Source organism: Erpetoichthys calabaricus, chromosome 6, assembly GCF_900747795.2.
Source record: "Erpetoichthys calabaricus chromosome 6, fErpCal1.3, whole genome shotgun sequence".
Taxonomy (NCBI): Eukaryota; Metazoa; Chordata; class Cladistia; order Polypteriformes; family Polypteridae; genus Erpetoichthys; species Erpetoichthys calabaricus.
In genome coordinates this window covers 137950349-137974153 of record NC_041399.2, presented here as the reverse complement: position 1 = coordinate 137974153, position 23805 = coordinate 137950349, and the positions used below count along the sequence as shown (strand labels likewise).

General features: G+C 41.2%; 1 protein-coding gene across 2 annotated transcripts in view; it reads right to left on the bottom strand.

The window, feature by feature from the left end:
• Positions 1 to 23805, bottom strand: part of cdyl (chromodomain protein, Y-like) — a 298068-nt gene that overhangs the window by 78069 nt on the left and 196194 nt on the right. For both annotated transcript variants that reach the window (XM_051929209.1, XM_051929208.1), the window contains exon 3: positions 10881 to 11128. In XM_051929209.1, the coding sequence (XP_051785169.1) occupies positions 10881 to 11128 (248 nt within the window). The remainder of the gene's footprint in view (positions 1 to 10880; positions 11129 to 23805) is intronic.

Genomic DNA, 23805 nt, shown 5'->3' with positions numbered 1-23805 from the left:
TAAGATTATGCATTGTCATTTAGTAAAACATTTATGAATCTTATGTAACTAGGAAATAGCTCTTACACTTCCGGCCCCCTAATTGTTTATGCAAGGGCAGAAATCAATTACTTTAACATTACTTAGTAAGAGCCTTCTCTACTTTAATGAACTTAAACCAAACTTAAGAAACTTAAAACTTAAATTCTACTGTAAAACACAAATACAATTGAAATTAAGCATTCAAAAAATAAAATTAATCATTTCAATCATTTGCTGCTTCCTGGAGCAGGCACTTTGTTCACAGGTCTGTCCAGTGTGCTGGTCTTGGTCTGCACACAAACTCTTCTAACTGCCCCCTTTGCATCTGGCATTGTCTTGTTGACTTGACTCACTACCCAGGAGTTACAGGGTGTAGCATCTTATAATTACGCCCACAATGTCCAATTTCTTTATGAACTTGTTGCATAATGAGAGTAGCGATATGTGAATTCTTATGAATGATTGCAGGGTGTTTTGCCTCTTCTGGCATAGCAGATTTGCTGAGTCTTCCTCCAACTCTCAATATTCCTTCTTGCAGGACTGGGTCCAGTTTGTTGATTTTACCTTTCTTTACATGCTGATTTTTGTGCAAGGCTTTAACCTCCTCTGGGTAAGCTTGTAGTTGACTGAGGCGAGTAAGTTCGTCTTCTGCTTTAGACAAGTCATTTAGAGACAGTGGCTTCAGCTTCATTGTTGATTTGTATTCCTTCATATGTTCTGTGATTAGTATTTTTTGTCTTTCTGGGCTGTGTCCAGATAGACTGACTGTATAATGAATTGCCTTTCTTCTTTCAGATGCAGTAGCACTTCTTTGAACCTAAGGAACAACGCTACTGCTTTCTTTACACTGAACCATTTTGAGTAGTACTCCACACGTTTTTTTTACTGGTTCAATTTTTTCTTCTACACTTGTAAGATTCACTACACGCCTTTTGATTTCCGGATCATTGCTAATAGATAGGTCCACTTCATTCGGTCTCTTAGGCCATTCCTGTTCTGGCTGTAGCAGGAAGTTTGGGCTTTGTATCCAAGTCTTACTTTTGATGAAGCTTTCTATTGTTAGTACTCTTGATGCCTGAATTGCAGGATTTTGTGCAGATGCGACATACCTCCATTGTGAGGGTTGTGTGTGCTCTCTTATGACTGTGATTCTGTTGGCAACAAAAGTTTTGTAGTGTGCACTTTAATTTGCAATGTACCTTAATACAGTGGTGCTGTCAGTCCAAAAGATTGACTCTTGCAGGGGAATTTGTAGTTCTTGTTTTAACATTTTGTCTACTACCACTGCTGCTGTAAGTTCTAACCTTGGTATAGTGACAGGTTTCAGTGGTGCCACTCTTGATTTCCCCATTCTAAATGAACAATGTCTCTTATGCTCTGTATTAGTTAGGAGGAGGTAGGAAACAGTGCCATACCCATTTTCTGAAGCATCTCCAAAATGATGCATTTGTGCAGACATTATTTGACCAAATCCAGGTGATTTAATGCACCTGTTTACATTGTAGTCTTCAAGTAGCTGCAAATCGTCCATCCATTGTTTCCATTGCTGGACATATTTAACCTCCACTTCTTGATCCCATGCATATTTCTACAGTTCTCTTAAAATAAGCTTAGTAGGGAATGTGACTGGTGCTAAAAACCCAAGTGGATCGTATATTGAACTGACCACTGACAGAATACCAATTCTTGTAGCAGGCTTATCTTGCAGCTTTACCTGGAACTTGAAACTGTTAAGTCTGTGGGCACCATTGAACGCCTATGGCTCTTTCAACTAGTAACAAATCATGGCTTAAGTCTAAGTCATTTTGATCTATTGCCCTGTCTTCTTCTGGGATGGACAACAAGACTGCTCTACTATTACTTATCCATTTCGTAAGATAAAATCCTCCCTTTAAGCACAGGGCTTGAAGATCTTTGGCCAATTTTATGGCTTGTTCTTCTGTATCAACTGACTTTAAACAGTCATCAACATATAAGTTGTGCAGCACAGTGTAAACTGCTTCCTCTGGAGCTGTGCCTCTTGCATCCTCTGCTGTCCTTCGTAAGGCATAAGAGGCACAACTGGGTGATGAAGTACCACCAAAAAGATGCACTGTCATTTTGTATTCCTCTAGTCCATTGTTTAGATTACCTTCAGGCCACCACAGGAAATGAAGAAGATCTGTGTCTTCATCTGAAACTTTCACTTGATTAAACATTGATTTAATATTTGCAATGAGAGCAATTGGCTCCTCTCTGAATCCTGGAAGAATTCCAAAAAGTGTATTAGTTAAATCAGGTCCTTTCAGCGACTGTTCATTTAGAGAAAAGCATTGGTAAGTGGCTGTACAGTCAAAAACCACTCTGATTTTATTTTTCTTTGGATGATATACTCCATGGTGAGGGATGTACCACACTCTCTCCCTTTCAAGGGTCAGCTGTTCAGTGGGTACCTTAATGGCATATCCTTTGTCTAAAATGTCTTTCATGAAGATTTTGTAATCCTCATGGAATGTTGGATACTTTGTAAGTTTCCTTTTGAGTCCAATAGTACGTTGTTCTGCAATGCAACGATTATTTGGCACTTTAAGTGTATCACCTTTAAAAGGCAGATCAATGCAATAGTGTCCATCCACTAGACTGGCAGTATCTGAAGCTATGCGCATTAACTTAATGTCCTCCTGTGACATTTCCTCCTTCTCCTCACAACTGCGCTCTGGAAAGTCTGTATTGTACTGCTGGAGTAACATTTGTTCTACCTCCATTATTGTCACACTAGCCAACCCGTGGCGTACCATACGCCGCATAATCAGGCTGATTTTTTAATGATTTTTAAGCACAGGGAAAAAATTAACATTTGAAAAATCTGGAGGAGAGGGGAAGGATGCTCATTACGCCCCATTCGTCATGCTAGTCTGCTGATTTCTCGTTCAGTAACTTGTGAGTAGTGATGGGCGGGGTGAAGCCTTGAGAAGCATCAACACGTTTGAAGCAATTGTGTCGGAAATCGTATAGAAGCTTCGAAGCATTTGACACTCACCTGTCACGTGACACCTTCTGGCCATTTTCATTAACGTTACAGAAACTTATGATACACTTCAATGACGTCTGTTAAAAGTCGTATTGCTTTTATTTTTTCGTAGCTACAGACTGACAACGAAGAGAAGGGTTCGTCAGTAGCTTCTAGTGTCTGATGTCTAAAAAATATAAATATAACTAATGCCGAGAGGCAGAATGCACTATACGATAGCAAGAGTTAAACAAAATAAGACGCCTCACCTCATGCATTCCCGGCTCTTTCAATTAGTATTTACTTTTGCACTGTATCATTATAATCGCTCCTGTTATTAGTATTATAATTAACCCTGATCTTTTCTTGAGATCACATTTAATAGCCTTAAATGTTTTGTTTGGTCTGTCTTAATTAAAACGGAGTAGACAGAAAATAAAGGTTTATCCCTGTACTTTGCCATGATATAGGTAAGCACATTTGAGAAAGAAAATGTGAAATCCTTAAATCACAGATGTCATTATTCGATCAAGTATTAAAATCTGTAGTGCTTCGAAAGCTCGACACAGTGTCGAAACCTTAGTATAGAACGGCCCATCACTACCTGTGAGTCACGTAGAGTTTTGATTGTTGTTTGTGATTCTGGCCGCTTTTCGCGTACTGAGTTGTTGGGGAGTCACAGTTGAGAAACAGTTTTTTAGTGTCTTTTAAGCACAGGGGAAAAAATGAACATGTGGCCCGGTGCATTGTTTAACTGCCTTGTGGCGGTGTAGTAGTACGGCTGCTTTGCAGTAAGGAGACAGTGGAATATTGTGGGTTCACTTCCCGGTTCGTCTCTGTGTGGATAGCAAATTATCCGCGACAAACAAACTGTTTTACACGCTGCAAACCAATCCGCGCCGCTTTTTCAATGTTTTTTAATCCTTCGAGTTGCTAATTAACTAACACACACCCACTCACTCAGTTTGTGTGAAAAAAATGCGCCCGTTCTTTCATCATTTTGTTGCAGCCTATCAAAGACTTGGTGACCATGTTTTGTAGACTCAATATATATTGGCTTTTCACTCAGCGCGAGGGCGCGCATTCATCTCGGATAATTACATCTTGCTAGACTAATCTGGTACACGGCTGCGTTTGAAAAACCGACTTATCCCGGATGAGTTTCACCGGCATTAATGATTAGGAATCTGGTTGGAACAAAACCCTGCAGCCACAGGGGTTCACCAGGACCGAGTTTGGCAAACACTGCTGAACAGAGACGAAACCGACTCAGGTGAGGAGTGGGGGCGGGCAAAGTAGTTGGAGCTATTGATTATTCAGTGTTGTTTGCCTGGGTGTCTGATCTGCTCAACAGGATTATAAATAAAAGGAAAATAATGTGAAGGCAATGTCAAAGGTGATCCTGTGGTATAGCGGGTCCACAGCTCCCCTTCAAAAGCCCATTTTTAAATAAATAATCATCGCACTCACAGTGTAGACTCGTGCTTCGGGCATTTCTCCCCTGTGCAGTGTGTGAGTGAGTGAGGAGAGAGAGAGAAAGTCGGTACGTTAGAGTGAGCGAGAGCAGGCTCGAAGGCAATGTGTTCCTGTGGTATAGCGGGTCCATAGCTCACATTGAAAAGGCCATTTTTAATCAGGCGACTGACAGTAGTGGAGTCAGGCACAGAGAAGGTCAGCTGCAGAGAGAGAGTCTCGACTGTTGCAGGGCCTGAAGCAGGTGAGAGGCTAATGAAAAAGAGGCACAGGGCTTATTGATTTTTAAAGACTGCTTCCTTCATTGTGTTTTAACTTCAGTTTTAAAGGATTGCGCGGCTCTCTCTTGCGCTGCCTGTGTGTGCCTCTGTCTCTCTGTGGCGCTGCCTCTGTGTGTGTGCGTGGCTCTCTCTCACGCGCTGCCTGTGTATGCTTCTGTCTCTCTCTGGCGTTGCCTCTGTGTCTGTGCGCGCGGCTCTGTGTCTCCCGCTGCGTCTGTGTGAACCAAGATTCCACTGAGGTTGACTAATGAAAAGTCAACGTAGCTCAGAGCTGCAAGTGGAATGTGGCATAGACAAACAGAAATGACGGCATGTTTTTCGAGGCGTCGCGTCCGAGTTGGTGGGCGTGACTGTGATTTTTTCGTCGTATCCAATGGTCTAAGAGTTGGTGGGCGTGGCTCCTTCCTGCGTGCGCCATTGGCGTCTTACTTGTCGGCGGTTTAGTGAATCCACGCCCCTTCCGGCGTGCTTTCCATGGTCGGCTACTTGTCTCCTGGCTTAGTGAATTATATAATCCACGCCCCTACCGGCGTGCTTTCCATGGTCGGCTACTTGTCTCCACGCCCCTTCCGGCGTGCTTTCCATGGTCAGCTACTTGTCTCCTGGCTTAGTGAATTATATATGTAGATGATTGACTGAATACCTTTGCAGTCTTTCTTTGTCTGTCCCCTTTATCAATCCATTAACAATCCATCCAAAAACTGCTTTGACAGCGTAAAGCCCGTCACCTTCACTATGTATGATTTGCCATGGCTCCATGACTTTACGGGCATTTGTACCGAATAACAATAAAAATAATAATAATAATAGAATTGTAATAACAATATTATTGCTTTGGTCGGCATTTATCTGGGGTAGATGCACATCTTTTAGATAAGACCATTTCTTGACATCTTTTTGTATAGGCATGTTCTCCCTTTTCACTGGTATAGAGTTCACTGTGAACACTTCTGGTAAATCAAAAAATGTGTTTTCCTCTATCCCACAACCTTGTAATTCCATTAAAACTGTACACTTTACTAATTTCTGTCTATTTACTTTGTCTCTTTCTACAGTGCTGATGTAGATGCAAGACTTTCTTCCAGAAAGATTTAATTGCTCTTGCAAACTTTCTGTGCAAAATGTAGCTGAGCTGCCAGAGTCTTTTACAGCATATGTTTCAACACATTTTTCACTCGTTACAGACTTAACTTTAGCTGGAATCACAGCTAAGACACATTCTTTACCAGCCCTGGTATTAGCACAAGTCTCTAGTGGTTCCACAAAAATATGGGGAGAAGAAATTATTTTCTTTTCCGACATAGCGTTCTCCTTTGTGGCTTTATCGTCGTTATCTATTTCCTTGTTCATATGCAGAATTACTGGATGTAAATGAGAGCATATTTGGCATTTATTTTTTTCTTCACAGTCTTTACTAAGATGTCCTTGTTTAAAGCATTTAAAGCATAAGCCTTTAGATTTCAAAAAGTCAATTCTACTTTCATAAGTTAGTTTCTGGATTGCACTGCATTCGTTAAGATCGTGATCTTCATTGCAAAAAAGACAGTGCTTACCGCTTGTACGTTCAGCCGTCTCCGCCTTTTTGACTGAGGTGTCTGTGTCCCTTTTTTTGTCAGCAGCAGAAACGTTTGTAGCAGAACTACTCGGGACGCCTTTCACAGGATACTTCTCTTGATCAGTCCTGTCCTTTTCCTTCTCGAAAGTATGGCTTTGTAGAGCTGAGCCGTACACGGGATCCAAAGCAGATGTTGTCTGTTCCACCAGAAAGTTCACTTGATCGACGAGTCCTGGTCTTTCTTCTTTACAGCTTTATTTTGCTGATCATAAAGAGGTTGTTGAGGAGGTGCTGGTGCTTTATTTTGCTGATCATAAACCGGTTGCTGAGGATTGTTTTTACTTTCATTTTTACAGGGAAAGTTACAAATGCTTGTATCATATGGCTTTACATTTTTCACATCTGGCTTCTGAGGAACATTATAAGGATTTGATTTTCCTGGACTGTGATTGCATCCTTTAAGAGCCCTCAGTTTTGCATTGGATTCTGCGATTGCTGCTTCCAGCACCAATTGATCTCTTTTAGCCTTTAGCTGTGCTTTCAACTGTATTTCCTCAGCTTCTCTTTTAGCTTTCCACTGTGCTTCTACCATATCTAGAGCCTGTTGCCTTTTTCGATTCTCTGTTTTAGCCAACAGCACAGCGTGTGCTGCCTCTTGAGATCTGAGGGCACTAACTGAAGTAGCCACTGAACTTGCTCGGCTTTTAGTTTTTGCGGAGATTTGGGAATCCTTTACTGAAGTAGCCACTGCACTTGTTCGACTTTTAGTTTTTACAGAAACTTGGGAGTCATTAACTGTAGGGGTACTATCATCTTTCATTCTGTAATCCCTGAATTGGTTAGCAGAAAAGTCAGGTTGCTGCTGGTTGAGGCTTTTATTTTGTCGTACTTCCACAACCCAATCCATTGTATATTCCAAAAACTTACATATAGTTTTCCATTTTAGCATCAAAATCCTTTTGTATCATTTTTCGTGCATCTTTGGTGCTCTGGAAGGATACAAGTTCATTGCTTAACCTTTTATATTCCATTCTCAGGTTGGAGAACTCATTCTTGATAATTGATTCTATTTTTTTACAGTTATATTCCCTTTGTTGTAAATCCTTCATGAACTTCATCAGACTAGATAATTGATTGTATTTGTAGTCTATTTCCAACTGAAGGTTAGTTGTCACTGAATTGAACAGCTTTCTGTCGTCTTAGAGAGGGTCCTTTGTGACGTCATATTCATCGCGACTTCCACTCACACTTTCGTTCGGCATTTGATATTTCCTCTGGCTTCCGGATTCAGTTGCCATGATGATCCCGCACCAGGACAAGTTTCCTTTTAAGGTATTTAAGCTCCTTTATAATTTATACAGTCTCGTGAGGAGCGCTAGCAATTCTCTCAAATGTCCAACTCCGATCAAAGACAAAGATTAAAAATACCTGTCGAGTCTTTTCAAGTTGTCGTTGTTTTCTTCCGTCGCAATCTGAAGTCAGGCTTAGAACATGCAGGTTTCTTTCTTTAATCCAAGGCAGTTTTCAAGCTTTCGATCTTAGGCAGGTTTTAAACTTTAGTGTAGCTGCCGAAATATAAGGCGAGTTCAAGTACGGGTAAAACACGTGCCGAAAGAAATCTCTCAGTCCAAAGGTTAGTTTTAAAAATATTTAGTGAAAATTAAAGGCAAATAATCCACACGTAGAATAAAAGGCAAAAAAAGGAAAAAATGTAACTTCTCTAAACTTAGCTTTCTTGAGAAACTTTAGTTTTTTCTGTACTTAAATCTTCTTCTGTACGCTTTAAGCGTACGCCGCAGCACTTAAATAAGCGCTTTGTCTTACATGTTACTTTATAAACTCAAAAGGCACAGTTTAAAACCATGTGCCCTCTATACCTTACACATGGCAAGGCTGATCACTAACTGAGAATAATGTTTAGTCAGAGCTGTTAGAAATGGTTAGAATATACCAATTAAGTTCTACTTTATGGGGGTTATAGGAACCTCCCATAGATTATGCATTGTCATTTAGTAAAACATTTATGAATCTTATGTAACTAGGAAATGGCTTTTACAAATACTTTATTGCAAATAAAAATATAATGCTGTAAAAAAAGGGAAGGGACCAAATTTTCATATTATAAAATTACCTTGCCTTTTTGCAGTCATTAAAACAAATCAGTTTATTAAATTTATGTTTTTATATAATGTCATGTAAGAAGTCCGATTAAAAGAAAAAAATAATTAGGCCATTTCTTCTTTATAGCCTTTTTTACATCAGAATTTAAAAAATATAAACAATGTTGAATTTTCCTGCATAGGTTTACAGCCAACGACCCTGCATCAGTGTGGAGAGGTTTGAAAGACATCACCAACTACAGGAAACCATCCCCCCATACTGAAGAGAACCATCAACTGACCAACGAGCTGAATTTGTTCTACTGCAGGTTTGATAATCCCTCTTTCACACCTCTCACCCACGCCAATCAAAATACAGTCCCAGCACTCACTACCAAGCCCCTGCCCCTCCCCACTGACACCATACCTGCACTCAGGATCTGTGAAGGGGACATGAGTCAGCTCTTCAGGAGACAGAAGATCAGGAAGGCACCAGGTCCAGATGGTGTGTCACCCTCCTGTCTTAAAGTCTGTGCTGATCAGCTGGCCCCCATATTTACACAGATCTTCAACAGATCCCTGGAGCTATGTGAAGTTCTCTCCTGCCTTAAGCGTTCCACAATTATCCCGGTTCCAAAGAAAACCTCCATTGCAGGGTTAAATGACTACAGGCCAGTCGCCCTGACGTCTGTGGTCATGAAATCCTTTGAAAGACTGGTGTTGACCTACCTGAAGGACATTACAGACCCCCTGCTTGACCCCCTACAGTTTGCTTACCGAGCAAACAGGTCAGTGGATGATGCAATCAACATGGGACTGCACTACATCCTGCAACATCTTGACTCTCCAGGGACATATGCTAGGATCCTGTTTGTGGACTTCAGCTCGGCGTTAAATACTATCATTCCAGAAGTCCTCCACACCAAACTCACTTGGCTCACTGTACCAGCTCCCATCTCCCAGTGGATCAAAAACTTCCTGACAGATAGGAAGCAGCAAGTGAGACTGGGAAAAATCACATCCAGCACACGAACAGTCAGCACTGGCGCACCCCAGGGATGTGTCCTCTCTCCTCTGCTCTTCTCCCTCTACACAAATGACTGCACCTCAAGAGACCCGTCTGTTAAAATCCTGAAGTTCACAGATGATATGACAGTCATTGGCCTCATCAAGGACAGTGACGAGTCTGTATACAGACGAGAGGTCGAACAGCTGACCCTCTGGTGCAGTCAAAACAACCTGGAGCTGAACAAGCTTAAAATTGTGGAGATGACAGTGGACTTCAGGAGGAGCCCCCCAGTGCTGCCCCCTCTCACACTACTCAACAGCATTGTGTCTGCTGTGGAAAACTTTAGGTTTCTGGGATCCACAATTTCCCAGGACCTAAAGTGGGAACTAAACATAAGCACAATTGTTAAAAAGGTCCAGCAGAGGTTGTACTTCCTGCGCCAGCTTAGGAAGTTCAACCTGCCTCAGGAGCTGCTCATCCAATTTTACTCTGCAGTAATCCAGTCTGTTCTCTGTTCATCTATCACAGTCTGGTTTGGCTCAGCCACAAAACAGGACAGGAACAGACTTCAACGGACAGTCAGGATTGCAGAAAAAATCATTGGTGTTGATCTGCCCTCCATTCAAGACTTATACAGATCTTGAGTCAGGAAACGGGCAGAAAACATCACTGCAGACCCATCACACCCTGGTTACAACCTTTTTCAACTTCTTCCCTCTGGTAGGCACTACAGAGCACTGTACGCCAAAACTACCAGACATGTGAACAGTTTCTTTCCTCAGGCCATCACTCTCATGAACACCTAAGTCAATCTCACAGCATCAGGGACAATACTAGGTAAAACCAGAGTCCAATTCCTTGTATGTGTACATATACTTGGCCAATAAAGCTGATTCTGATTCTGATACAAAAAAGCAATCATATCAAAGTTTAATTTTCAACAAAAATATGAAAAAATAACTTATGCCCTTACAAGTGACTCTCACGGAATAAAAGGGCAATTGTTGCAGTTCGTTGTTCAAACTGTGACATTGCACCAAATGACTATGCACACGTCCAACTCAAATGGCGATTAAAACAATACTACACGCCAAAACCGATCCAGACTTGTTTTACCTGGTCTACAGACGAGCTGCATGCCGCTACCCTCCACAACAATGTGTGCATAATCTGATCTTTCACTCTCCCGCTATATCACAATTCAGGGAATTTTTGACTGCCCCACATAAAGTGGTAGAAAGCTACCACACTGCAACATTTTGAAGAGTAAATTCTATGAACTGTTCAATATTTCTGTGTAAAATCTATCAGTGTCATGTACAAAAAAACAGAAAAGAACAATAAGGAAACCAGCAAAATGATGTATATTCACACACACAAACACCCACATACCCACACTTACTGCATATAAATACATAACAAAATTATATCCAATTTAATATATTTTACTTACATCTGGATTTAAGGAGTTATTTTCTGAAGATTTTGTGGAGAGTAAAATGTGCGTAAAGCCTTCTTGTTTCTTGACAACAATGTCTCTATAACGATAGGCACTTTCAGTTTGACGGACACTAAACCTGAGTCTTTTGTCAAAAGCTTGTCTTTCCTCAAATCGTCGCTTTCCCACTGCAGCTCCTGTCACCGAAGTCTGGATGCTGGCTGTACCATTCTCTGGTAAGACATCCATAAACAAAGATGTACCTAAAATTACAGTACAAAATGCAAGATAGGTTAGCTCTATTAAAAACATTCTACTTCCTGATGCTAAACTGTATATACAGGTGCATCTCAATACATTAGAATATCATCGAAAAGTTAATTTATTTCAGTAATTCAATAAAAAAAAAGTGAAACTCGTATATTATATAAATTCATTACACACAGAGTAACATATTTCAAGTGTTTGTTTCTTTAGTTTTTGCTGATTATGGCTTGCAGGTAATGAAAATTCAAAATTCAGTATCTCATAAAATTAGAATATTACATAAGACCAATAAAAAATTATTTTTAATACAGAAATGTTGGCCTACTGAAAAGTATTTCCATGTACGCACTCAATACTTGGTCGGGGCTCCTTTTGCATGAATTACTGCATCAATGCGGCGTGGCATGGAGGCGATCAGCCTGTGGCACTGCTGAGGTGTTATGGAAGCCCAGTATGCTTTGATAGCGGCCTTCAGCTCATCTGACAATATTATCTATGGGGTTTAAATCAAGTGAGTTTGCTGGCCAATCAAGCACAGTGATACCATGGTTGTTAAACCAGGTATTGGTACTTTTGGCAGTGTGGGCAGGTGCCAAGTCCTGCTGTAAAATGAAATCAGCATCTCCATAAAGCTTGTCAGCAGAGGGAAGCATGAAATACTCTAAAATTTCCTGGTAGACGGCTGCGCTGACTTTGGACTTTATAAAACACAGTGGACCAACATCAGTAGATGACATGGCTCCCCAAATCATCACTGAAAGTGCAAACTTCACACTGGACCTCAAGCAACTTGGATTCTGTGCCTCTCCACTCTTCCTCCAGACTCTGGGAACTTGATTTCCAAATGAAATGCAAAATTTATTTTCATCTGAAAAGAGGACTTTGGACCACTGAGGAACAGTCCAGTCTGTTTTCTCCTTAGCCCAGGCAAGACGCTTCTGACGTTGTCTCTTGACACAAGGAATACGATAGTTGTAGCCCATGTTCCAGATACGTCTGTATGTGGTGGCTCTTGAAGCACTGACTCCAGCTGCAGTCCACTCCTTGTGAATCTCCCCCAAATTCTTGAATGGGCTGTGCTTCACAATCCTCTCAAGATTCTATGGGGTATTGTCAAGAGGAAGATGTGAGACACCAGACCCAACAATGCAGACAAGCTGAAGGCTGCTAACAAAGGATCCTAGGCTTCCATAACACCTCAGCAGTGCCACAGGCTGATAACCTCCATGCCACGTCGCATTGATGCAGTAATTCATGCAAAAAGAGCCCTGACCAAGTATTGAGTGCGTACATGGACATAGTTTTCAGTAGGCCAACATTTCTGTATTAAAAATGTTTTTTTTTATTGGTCTTAGGTAATCTAATTTTCTGATATACTGAATTTTGAGTTTTCAGTACCTGTAGGCCATAGTCAGCAAAATGAAAAGAAATAAACGCTTGAAATATATCACTCTGTGTGTAATGAATTTATATAATACATGGGTTACACTTTTTGAATTGAATTACTGAAATAAATTAACTTTTCAATGACATTCTGGGCGGCACGGTGGCGCAGTGGGTAGCGCTGCTGCCTCGCAGTTGGGAGATCTGGGGACCTGGGTTCGATTCCCGGGTCCTCCCTGCGTGGAGTTTGCATGTTCTCCCCGTGTCTGCGTGGGTTTCCTCCGGGCGCTCCGCTTTCCTCCCACAGTCCAAAGACATGCAGGTTAGGTGGATTGGTGATTCTAAATTGGCCCTAGTGTGTGCTTGGTGTGTGGGTGGGTTTGAGTGTGTCCTGCGGTGGGTTGGCACCCTGCCCAGGATTGTTTCCTGCCTTGTGCCCTGTGTTGGCTGGGATTGGCTCCAGCAGACCCCCATGACCCTGTGTTCGGATTCAGCGGGTTGGAAAATGGATGGATGGATGGATGACATTCTAGTTTATTGAGATGCACCTGTAAGTTAAATACTAATAAGCATAAACTAATGGGTTAATACAGAAACACTCATTAAACAGTATGGTATTTTCTTAATATATACAGTACAAATTATTAATCAGCTTTCTATATTGAGTAAATATTATATTCTGATTTAGAATCCACCTAAGTAAATAATTTTTTGAGCTAGTTTAACAATGTAAGTACACATTACTTCCAGGATGGCATATTTGTTAGTGCTGCTGCCTTACAGATTCAGAATGTCCTTGATATGAATATCAAGCCTAAACACAAACATCTCCCTCAGGCAAGTATTTTCTTCTATACACATTTTAACTTAATTGTCAATTACAAATTGGTCCTGCTTATCTGTGTCAGCATAAGTAGGTACTAATATGGATCAGCTCCTAGTCCGGGGATGCTTTTCTGCCTTGTGCTCAAAACTGCTAGGATACACTCCAAGTTGGCGATTGTTATATTATACAAAATTATGTTTTCCTTTCATAAACTAATGGCCATTGAGCTATTTACAAAATTGATTTAATGAGCCTTGATCATTATAACCATACAACAAAAAACAATTTTATACACGTACAATGCCAGCCCAGCTGTGTAGGGTCACCCCTATACGCCGGTCCCAAGCCCGGGAAAATGGGGAGGGTAGTGGAGAAGGACCTGGCAACCCACTTCGCGAATTTGTTGCCAAGAAAATTCTATGAATACGCTCTCGAAAGTTTCAGATATGGTGCCCAAAGGTAAGACCCCCAGGCCGGCGGATACCCAAAAAGCTACTGGGGAAGAGCAAAGGCCGGACACTAGTAACCGCTGCAATTATGACGCGCCTGGGGGAAATCCCCCGGGAAGCCCAGGTGCTAATGCAGCCAGCGGTGAACGGAACAGCCTGAGCTTTAAAAAAACGCTCAAAATTGCAACTTGGAATGTGCGAAGTATGAACCAAGGAAAATTAGACGTTGTACAAAACGAAATGGACAGGTTCCAAATCGATATCCTCGGAGTCACCGAATTACGCTGGACTAGCAGTGGTCATTTTCAATTTCACCGTTTATTATTCTGGTCATGACAACGTCAGAAAGAATGGGGTAGTGTTTATTGCTCAGAAAAACATTGCACAGGCTGTAGAAAGTTACAAAATAACTAGCGAACGCATAATGTCCATCCACCTGCGTGGAAAGCCAATGAACATTACAATTTTGCTGGTATATGCTCCTACAACGGACGCATCAGAAGAAGAACTTGAGCGGTTTTACTCTGAAGTACAAAAAGCTGTCGATAAAACACCGAAGAAGAACATCACCTACATTTTGGGCGACTTCAATGCGAAAGTAGGCAAGCAAGCAGAAGCCGACATTGTTGGCAGTTTTGGACTAGGCAAGAGAAAAGAATCCGGGGAACACCTGATTCAGTTCTGCCAGGAAAACCAATTAAGAATCACAAACACATGGTTCATGTAGCCAAAGCGTCAGCTATACACATGGACATCACCTAATGGATTGCATCGAAACCAGATTGATTATGTCCTTTGCAGTCAGCGTTGGAGAAGCTCCGTAGTTGCCGTGAAAACATTCCCTGGAGCATACTGCGGCTCAGACCATGAACTGCTAGTCGCGAAAATCCGGGTGAGACTTTGTGGCATCAGAAAACATGCACCGCCGAAAAAATTCGATATATCGAAAATACCAGCATCATATGCCATCGAGGTAAAAAATTGCTTTGAATTACTTGATGTGGCGGAGAAACCACCAGAAGAATTATGGGACGACATCAAATCAAGAATCACAGAAATAGCGAAGAGGTACATACCAAATAAGAAGCCAGAAAAGAAAGGCAAATGGTTAACGGAGGAAACTCTTAGGATTGCCCATGAAGGAGAACGGCTAAAGCTGCAGGAGACAGAGATAAGGCGAAGAGGCTGAACATAGAATTTCAAAGATCTGACAGGAAAGATAAGGAAGTGTACTGGAATGAGCACTGCAAAAAGCTCGAGGAGAATTGCTTGAAAGGTCACACGAGGCATCTATTCGCTCAGGTGAAGAACATCCGAATGCCTTTCTCCGCTCATAAAGGAACAATCAAAAACAAGGACGGAACCGAAGCATACGACCAGCAAGGTATAAGATAAAGGTGGAAAGAATACACTGAAGACCTGTACGCATGCGAAAATGAACCTGGGACTTTGCAGAACGATGACGCACTGGAATTAGAACCACCGATCTTGGAAGCGGAAGTTGCATTGGCCATCAAGCAGCTTGCTAAGAACAAAGCTCCGGGCATAGATAACATCCCAGTGGAATTATTGCGCCCTGTACCATCGGCAGTCATCACGACCCTGTGTCAAAAGATCTGGGAATCTGGCAAATGGCCGAGGGACTGGAAAAGATAGACTACACAAAGGCATTTGATTGTGTTGACCATATGAAACTGTGGGAAGCCTTAAAAGAGTTGGGTGTACCACCACATCTGGTTAAGTTGATCAGATCGTTATATTCTGAGCAGGAAGCCACAGTTCGGACACAATGCGGAGACACTGAATGGTTCCACTGTAGAAAAGGAGTGCGACAAGGTTGCATCCTCTCCCCCTTTCTGCTTAATCTGTACGTGGAAGTCATCATGCGGAAGGCAGGCCTGGAGGAGTCAGAAATTGGAGTAAAAATCAGCGGAAGAAACATCAATAAACTCCGATGCGCTGACGACACTTCCTTGTTGGCTGAAACGAAAAAGGGACTTGAGGATTTGATAATGAAAATCAAGCACGAAAGCGAAAAAATGGGTTTGCAATTGAACTTAAAAAAGACGAAAATAATGACGACCGCAGTCAACAACATCAAAATAAAAATCGGCGATGAGGAAATAGAATGTGTTCAAGAATTTACTTTCCTAGGCTCAAACATCAACCGGGGCGGAGAACTTTGCTCAGAGGTAAAAAGAAGGATAGCGCTTGGCTGAAGTACAATGCTGAACATGGAAAAATTTTGGAAAAGCAGAGATATCAGCCTCACCACTAAATGCAGGCTAGTCCGTGCAATTGTTTTTCCAATACAGTAATCCCTCGCTATATCGCGCTTCGCCTTTCGTGGCTTCACTCCATCGTGGATTTTATATGTAAGCATATTTAAATATATATCGCAGATTTTTTGCTGGTTCGCGGATTTCTGGGGACAATGGGTCTTTTAATTTCTGGTACATGCTTCCTCAGTTGGTTTGCCCAGTTGATTTCATACAAGGGACGCTATTGGCAGATGGCTGAGAAGCTACCCAACTTACTTTTCTCCCTCTCTCTCTTGCACTGACTTTCTCTGATCCTGATGTAGGGAGATTGAGCAGGGGGGCTGTTCGCACACCTAGACGATACGGACGCTCGTCTAAAAATGCTGAAAGATTATCTTCACGTGGCTACCTTCTGTGCAGCTGCTTCCTGAAGCGACATGCTGCACGGTGCTTCGCATACTTAAAAGCTCGAAGGGCACGTATTGATTTGTGCTTCTTTGTTTTTCTCTGTCTCTCTCTCTCTCTCTGCTCCTGACGGAGGGGGTGTGAGCTGCCGCCTTCAACAGCTTTGTGCCGCGGTGCTTCGCATTCTTAAAAGCCAAACAGCCCTATTGATTTGTTTGCTTTTCTCTATCTCTCTGACATCTGCTCCTGATGCGCACTCCTTTGAAGAGGAAGATATGTTTGCATTCTTTTAATTGTGAGACGGAACTGTCATCTCTGTCTTGTCATGGAGCACAGTTTAAACTTTTGAAAAAGAGACAAATGTTTGTTTGCAGTGTTTGAATAACATTCCTGTCTCTCTACAACCTCCTGTGTTTCTGCGCAAATCTGTGACTCAAGCATGACAATATAAAAATAACCATATAAACATATGGTTTCTACTTCCCGGATTTTCTTATTTCGCGGGTGGCTCTGGAACGCAACCGCTGCGATGGAGGAGGGATTACTGTAACCATGTATGGATGTGAAAGTTGGACCCTGAAAAAAGCTGACAGAAGGAAGATCAACGGTTTTGATCTTTAGTGCTGGAGAAAGCTACTCCGCATTCCATGGATAGGGAGAGTAACGAACAAAGAAGTGCTAGAGCGCATAAAGCCGGATATCTCATTAGAAGGGAAAATCACTAGACTCAAACTGACCTATTTCGGCCATATAATGCAATCAAATTCGCTAGAAAAATTGGTCATGCTAGGGATGGTAAGCGGCAAAAGAAGACCCGGCCGCCAGCGGACTTGTTGGCTTAACACCATCAAAGCAGACACGGGCATGAGTATAACACAGCTCAAAGAAGCTGTGCAAGATCGAAAAGCGTGGAGAGAGCTAGCTTATAGAATCACTGAAGGTCGGAAAACGACTGAACGGATGACACACACACACACAATGCCAAAACCTCTAAATGTACAACATATAAAAATTCAACAAAATGAACTTAATCACAATGTATCATTATTTTCAAATGGTTGCCTAATAGACAAACCCTAAAAATGTTACCGTATCTCAACTAAAACAACAGTTGAAAGAGCATTACTGAAGATTCTGTAGGGATGTGACAATACCAGAATTTTTGTATTTGATGCCAAAACCAAATTTCACAATATTCAATACCACAGCATAAACACTGGCTGTTCTACTTAAAGTTTACTCAGTTAATCAACTGGACAATATTGTGGATTTTTCTGTAATAGAATTTAAAATATAAACACACAAATCTGTTTCTGAGCCAGCTCCAAAATGATGTTTTGCTCTTTAAAAAATAAATATTAATCACCATAATTCAGACACTCGTACACTGAAATGAACACAATTTTTAGACATGACCTCTGCAGTTTTTTTTATATCAAGACGTGTTAGCGTGGTGCAGCAGCAATATGAGCTGTATCATATATAGTTTTACACATGCTTTTATTACAGCTTTCCTTCCACAGTTCGGACACATGCAGGTTAGGTCGACTGGCATTGTTAAAGCAGCCTAGTGGGTATGTGTGTTCAACCTGCAATGGACTGGCGCCCCATCCAGGGATTTTTCCAACCTTCTGTTTACAGAACAGAGACATTAATTCATATCCACACATCAACATTCAATAATGTCAATAATGGGCAATGACTATGAGGTTATTCTCTGGCCTGCACATGCATTTGCTTTGCACACAGTTTCAGCAGACACAGGTAGAAGGTTCCACAAAGAACATTTCCAGAGGCAAATGTTTGGGCGGTCCCATTATTCCTCCTCCTAGCTGAACTCTAGTGCTGGGCAGTATGACCAAAATTCTATATCACGGTATCTTTCAAAATTATACTGGTTTCATGCTATTTAACAGTATTTTTTCCCCATACATGAGTGGATGTTAACCACATTTTCCACTGCAATTACTGCAGTAGACTGGCTAAGAATGACCTATTCCACTGTCATGAGAATTGTACATTGTACAAAAAAACATTTTAATGTGTACACAAGTATTAATACAGGTTTACATGGCTCCATAAAGTGATAGTTTTCAAGGGGGTGACACTAATGAAGAGAAGGAATCACATTGCATGACAGTTGCAGTCAAAATATATAATCTTTTTATTGAACAAATCTTGCAAACAACTTAAACTATAATTTTGACACCATATTTTCAACCATCCAAAGAGGCATTTAGACTTAGTAAAATCCAGAGGTGCTTGTCAAAAGTTGTATTGCACTGAACATGTCTTGGAAAAGGAAATATTTTGTTGTAAACCAACTACACTTTCTGTTAATGTTTACAGTTTCTGTCCACTGGCATGTTAGCTACATGGATTGTAATGTCGTTGGTTATCTCGATCCACCGCTTGCTTTTTTTGTAGTAGGCAGAACCTCTAGCAAACGTGTTTACAAGTGACGTCTGATTCAAGTGTCCTCTAGCTTCTTCAGTTTTACCGGAGGACGTGGAAGGTGTCAATCTTAGTTCCATACATTCGTGGTACACCAAAGCAAGTTTGCCGCTAAGGTAGTGCAGCAAATTGCTCATGTTGCCAACTCCGGTGTCAACTTTAGCTCAACAGCATTTGCAGTAAATAGTTATTTGATCCACATACGACCTTTTAAAACCAAAGTATCTCCAGACAACAGACACGGCTCCTTTGTTCAGCAAAAGTTCTTCTGTGTCATCATGTTCAACTTTATCGTCTGCTACAGCTTAAATTTCTGAATGTTCTCTGTCCATTTTCACCGCTCAATACCTCCACTAATGCATGTACTCTGTTGCATGCATGTTTAGCAGTGTAGCAGTAAAAAAGGTCCCCCCTTAAACAGTTTCCCACTGCGCCATGTTCCAAACGTTGTTTGGGCTATTTAAACCGGTATTGTGGTATAAGAAAAATCCATATCATAACAAAAATAAAAAATGGTTTTCGGTATGAACCGGTATACCTCCCAGCACTACTGAACTCTATCTGAACATTTCTCAAATTGCAAAATTTATTTGATCAGCTGAATGTATAGGGCTAAGCTCAGCAACACAATCTCAACAGCAATAGGGTAACACATTAAAAGTAACATGCGTTAAGTAGTTTGATTACTTTTGAAAGTAAAGAGTAACCTGACTCATATCTTATTGCAGTAAAAACACCGCTGTTATTATTATTTCAGCAGCACTTGGCAAGTAAGGCAAGAAAGCACATGTACTAGGACTTTTGCAGGGCTCAACTGCACAGCCAAGCAGAAAAGAGTTTGCAGCATGCAATACAGTAACAGAAAATGACAAATAAAATGTCAGTTTGACTAAACATATGTAAAGTGGTCTGATATAGGAAAGCGTTCAGAGAAATGTCCATCAGTTGGTATTGTGAAGGACATATTTGTTAGAACACTAACAAACCATAACAACATCAGAAAATATAAAAAGGTTGAGATAAGCAGTAGACATTCAGCAGGATATGAGCTGGAAGAGTCAAACATTTCAGACTGGTCTTGAAAACAGATGGAAAAAATTCATCACAAGTTGTTCCCATGCCGCGTATACAACCGGAGGGAAGCCATGTTAATACAGCCACCCAATGGGAAGAGAGTGACATAACTGCGTCACAGTTTGATGATGTAATCAAGGTAGAGGATGCGACGATGAGGGACATAACTCCATCTCTCGAAGTCACATCAGATCCTCATTCAGAATTATATTTTCAATTTAGGCAAACTCTGGGTCCTTTAAACAGGTAAAATTGAATGATGATTCCTTAAAAGTTGAATAATGTCACTCTGATTGATGGGTAACATACCAATTATTCTATACCACAGGGTATGCACTTTGTTTTAAAAAATGATTTACTCTATTGGGCAGCCGAGGGTGAGATGAGGTCATTATTGTTAGTACCGCAGACTTTCTGGCGGCAAGTCTGAGAAGTAGCCCATGCCCACCTTATGGGTACCCACTTTGGAACTTAAAAGGCACTAGAGTGGATTAATCTCTGATTTTATTGGCTGGAAATCAATGAGGAGGTCCAGCACGTCTGTGCCTCCTGTCCAGAGTATCAGTTATGACAGATTCCTTGGAAGGACCGTGCTCCTCTCGTATCTGTTCCAATCACTGACGTCCCATTTGAGCGACTACGGGTTGATATTGTACGTCCCCTAGAACGCTCTGCAAAAGGCCACGAATATATTTTAAATGACTGTAGACTACGCTACCCGACACCCGGAAGCCATCCCTTTGAGAGTGGCTAACTCAAGGAATATTGCACAGGAACTTGTTGGGGTCCTTGTGAGGGTTGGCGTCCCTAAGGAAATCTTCACAGATCAAGGGATGCCATTTACCTTGGATATGTTTAGGGAAGTGACCAAATTGCTCCATATTAAGCATTTAAAGACCTCTGCGTGCCACCCCCAAACGGATGGCTTCAATCAGATGCTCAAATGAATGCTATGTAAGGTGGTCAGCAAGGATGAAGAAACTGGGATCAGTTGCTTCCCCTTGCTTTGTTTGCCTACCGGGAGGTCTCTTAAACCCTCACAGGCTTTTCTCGCTTTGAGTTATAATATGGGTGACAACCCCAAGGTCTCCTCAGCATATTAAAAAAGAGTTGGGAAGAGGAGGCCAATCCTTCACTAAACATTTTGGAATATATCAATCAATTATGCAATGGATTTGGAAAAATGAGGTCAATTCTAAAGGAAAACATGGAATGTGCTCAAGCACTGCAGGCTTGTTATTATATTTGAGGAACAACCCTTTGGGAGTTCCAACCAGGAGACCAGGTTATGGTTCTTGTTCCCACAACCCGTTCTAAATTTTTGGCTCATTGGCAGGGCCCATATGAAGTTAAAGAGAGAAACGGCATAGTCGACTATTTGATTAAAAAACCAAATAGATGACCAGCCAAGCAGATATATCATGCTGATCCTGAAGCCATGGAAGGAAAGGGATCCCAATCCTTACCCAACTTCAGCCCACTCCTTCTTTGAATTCAGTCACTTTAACTTTATTTTTGATCTAACTCCCAAACAAAGGCGAGAACTGGAAGAAGTAATCTCGTCCGTCCTGGGTATAGTGAACGGGAAACCTGAAAGACCTTCCTTGATTGAGCACGACACCCTTACTGACCCAGGATTCGTCAATCAAGAGTGCCCATACCCCCCATAAGTCCCCCCCACCTGGAAGCCACACAAGCTGAGATCAAGTTGGAGAACAGAAGGATGTTGGACTTGGGGGTAATCAAGGAAAGCTACAATCCTTGGCTTAATCCCATTGTTGTAGTTTCTAAGCCAGATGGAAGTTGGCACTTTTGCAATGACTTCTAGCGGCTTAACCAGGTGTCTCAGTTCGATGCCTACCCAATGCCCCGTTTGGATGAACTTCTTGAACAGTTGGGAAGGACTCAGTACTTGACCACCCTAGACACGACCAAAGGGTATTGAGAAATTCCCTTAACGGCATCTGCAAAGGAGAAGACGGCTTTTAGTACTTAAAATGTACCTATTAAGTGAAGCCAGCCTCATAATTAATATGAAGAAATGATTCTTTGGGCTAGTTGAGTCCAAATATTTAGGGTATTTGGTGGGCAAAGGTATCGTACATCTACAGTATTCTAAAGTTGCTTCAACTGTAAATTGGCCCCATCCAAAAACTAAATGGTACAAGCTTTCTTAGGACTAGTGGATTACTATTGCCGGTTTGTACCCCAGTTTTCTGAGGTGGCTGCCCCTTTAACTAACCTGACAAAGATGTGAGCTCCTAAATCCGGGTTCAGGGATGAAAAAACAGAGGACGCATTCTGTGACTTAAAAGGTCCTCATTTCAACAACTGTTTTAATAACTCTAAATTTTTCCTTGCCTTTTATTTTGCAGACCAATTCTTTGGACGCAGGCCTGGGTGACATGCTGAGCCAAAACATCAATGGTGTTGCACACACTGTGATGTACGTAAGTTGGAATCTACTGGACCATGAGACGAGGTATGCAGTGGTGGAGACAGAGGCCCTGGCGATCAAATGGGCGATTAACCAACTGAGGTATTGCCTCCTCCGGTCCACTCGAGGGCGCTGAGCAATAACAGTATCTCTTCTTCTTTCCCATCTGCAGAAAGGAAGATTGGCATGCTGCCATCTATGACGTCACTTCTGGGGTCAACCCATCTGTATCTGCCTCTTCCTCCAGAAACCATCTTAAACGGAAGCACCGCCATTCTGGAGCAGACTCGACCTATACACCAGGAACAGTCTCATAACAGTGTTACCAAGCATTTCTTTTGCGCCTTTTGCACTTTTTACAATACACAGAGTTTGTCTTTGGGTGCCCCAGACCCTTTATGAGTGTGTCTGTGCTTTTTTTCCTTTTTTTTTTTTTTTTTCACACAATCATTTGACATTGGCAATTAAACACTGCTTAAATGTAAACATTCATGCACTTATAGGTTTTAATAATTTTAAATCATTAATTCCACTACTGCTTTTTGCTGTTAAAATATACATTTAGTGTATTTATACAGGTGTTTTTTTTTTACTCTTCACTGTACCACCTAGACATTCGGAAATTCTTGAGGTGTAATTATAAATAAGGATTATCATTTTAATTATGTAGTACTTGTTTCTTACCTAAACTTATGCTGTACAACACACAGCAATAAATGATAAACATAGTACAAATCTTTAAAAAGGCCACAAATGTATCAAATGTTCATAAGTTACTTATCAAGAAAACACAAGACTAACATGCTTAACTGGTTTATAAGTAAAAGGTACATTTGCTGTTAAGCTAACAAACCTATTGTTTACTAAGCAGCAATTTAAAATTTTTCTTTATCTAATTAGTTTTACAATTAAAAGGGTAAGCTGATTCACTAAAAACAAAAACAAAGTTCAAACAAACTAAAAATGTCTAAATTCATTAAAGTACCTTCTCTTGCTATTTGTCTAACTGCACAGTAGGATGATTCCTCTGTTTCCTTTATTACTACTCTTTTTTTAACGTAAAGGCTAATATTCTTATTGCCTCTCGCTCTCTGTTATATGGAAGAATCCGTCTGTACTACTAAAACAAGCCTCAACTTGTTGCTCGTTGTTTATGCAGCAGGAGGTTTGTTGCCAAAAAAAGACTGAAATGGCTCATAAAGGAGCACTGCAATTAAATTACCATAAAGCTTAGAAAAGCAGGGGCTGAAATGGCTGGCTTTTGTGATTGATCAATTTACTGCTCATCGATCAAGTCTTTTTTAGTGAAAATCAGTTGAGCATCCCTAGTGTGTAATTTAATCTATCTTACAATGTACATAACAAATATATCATGACACATGAA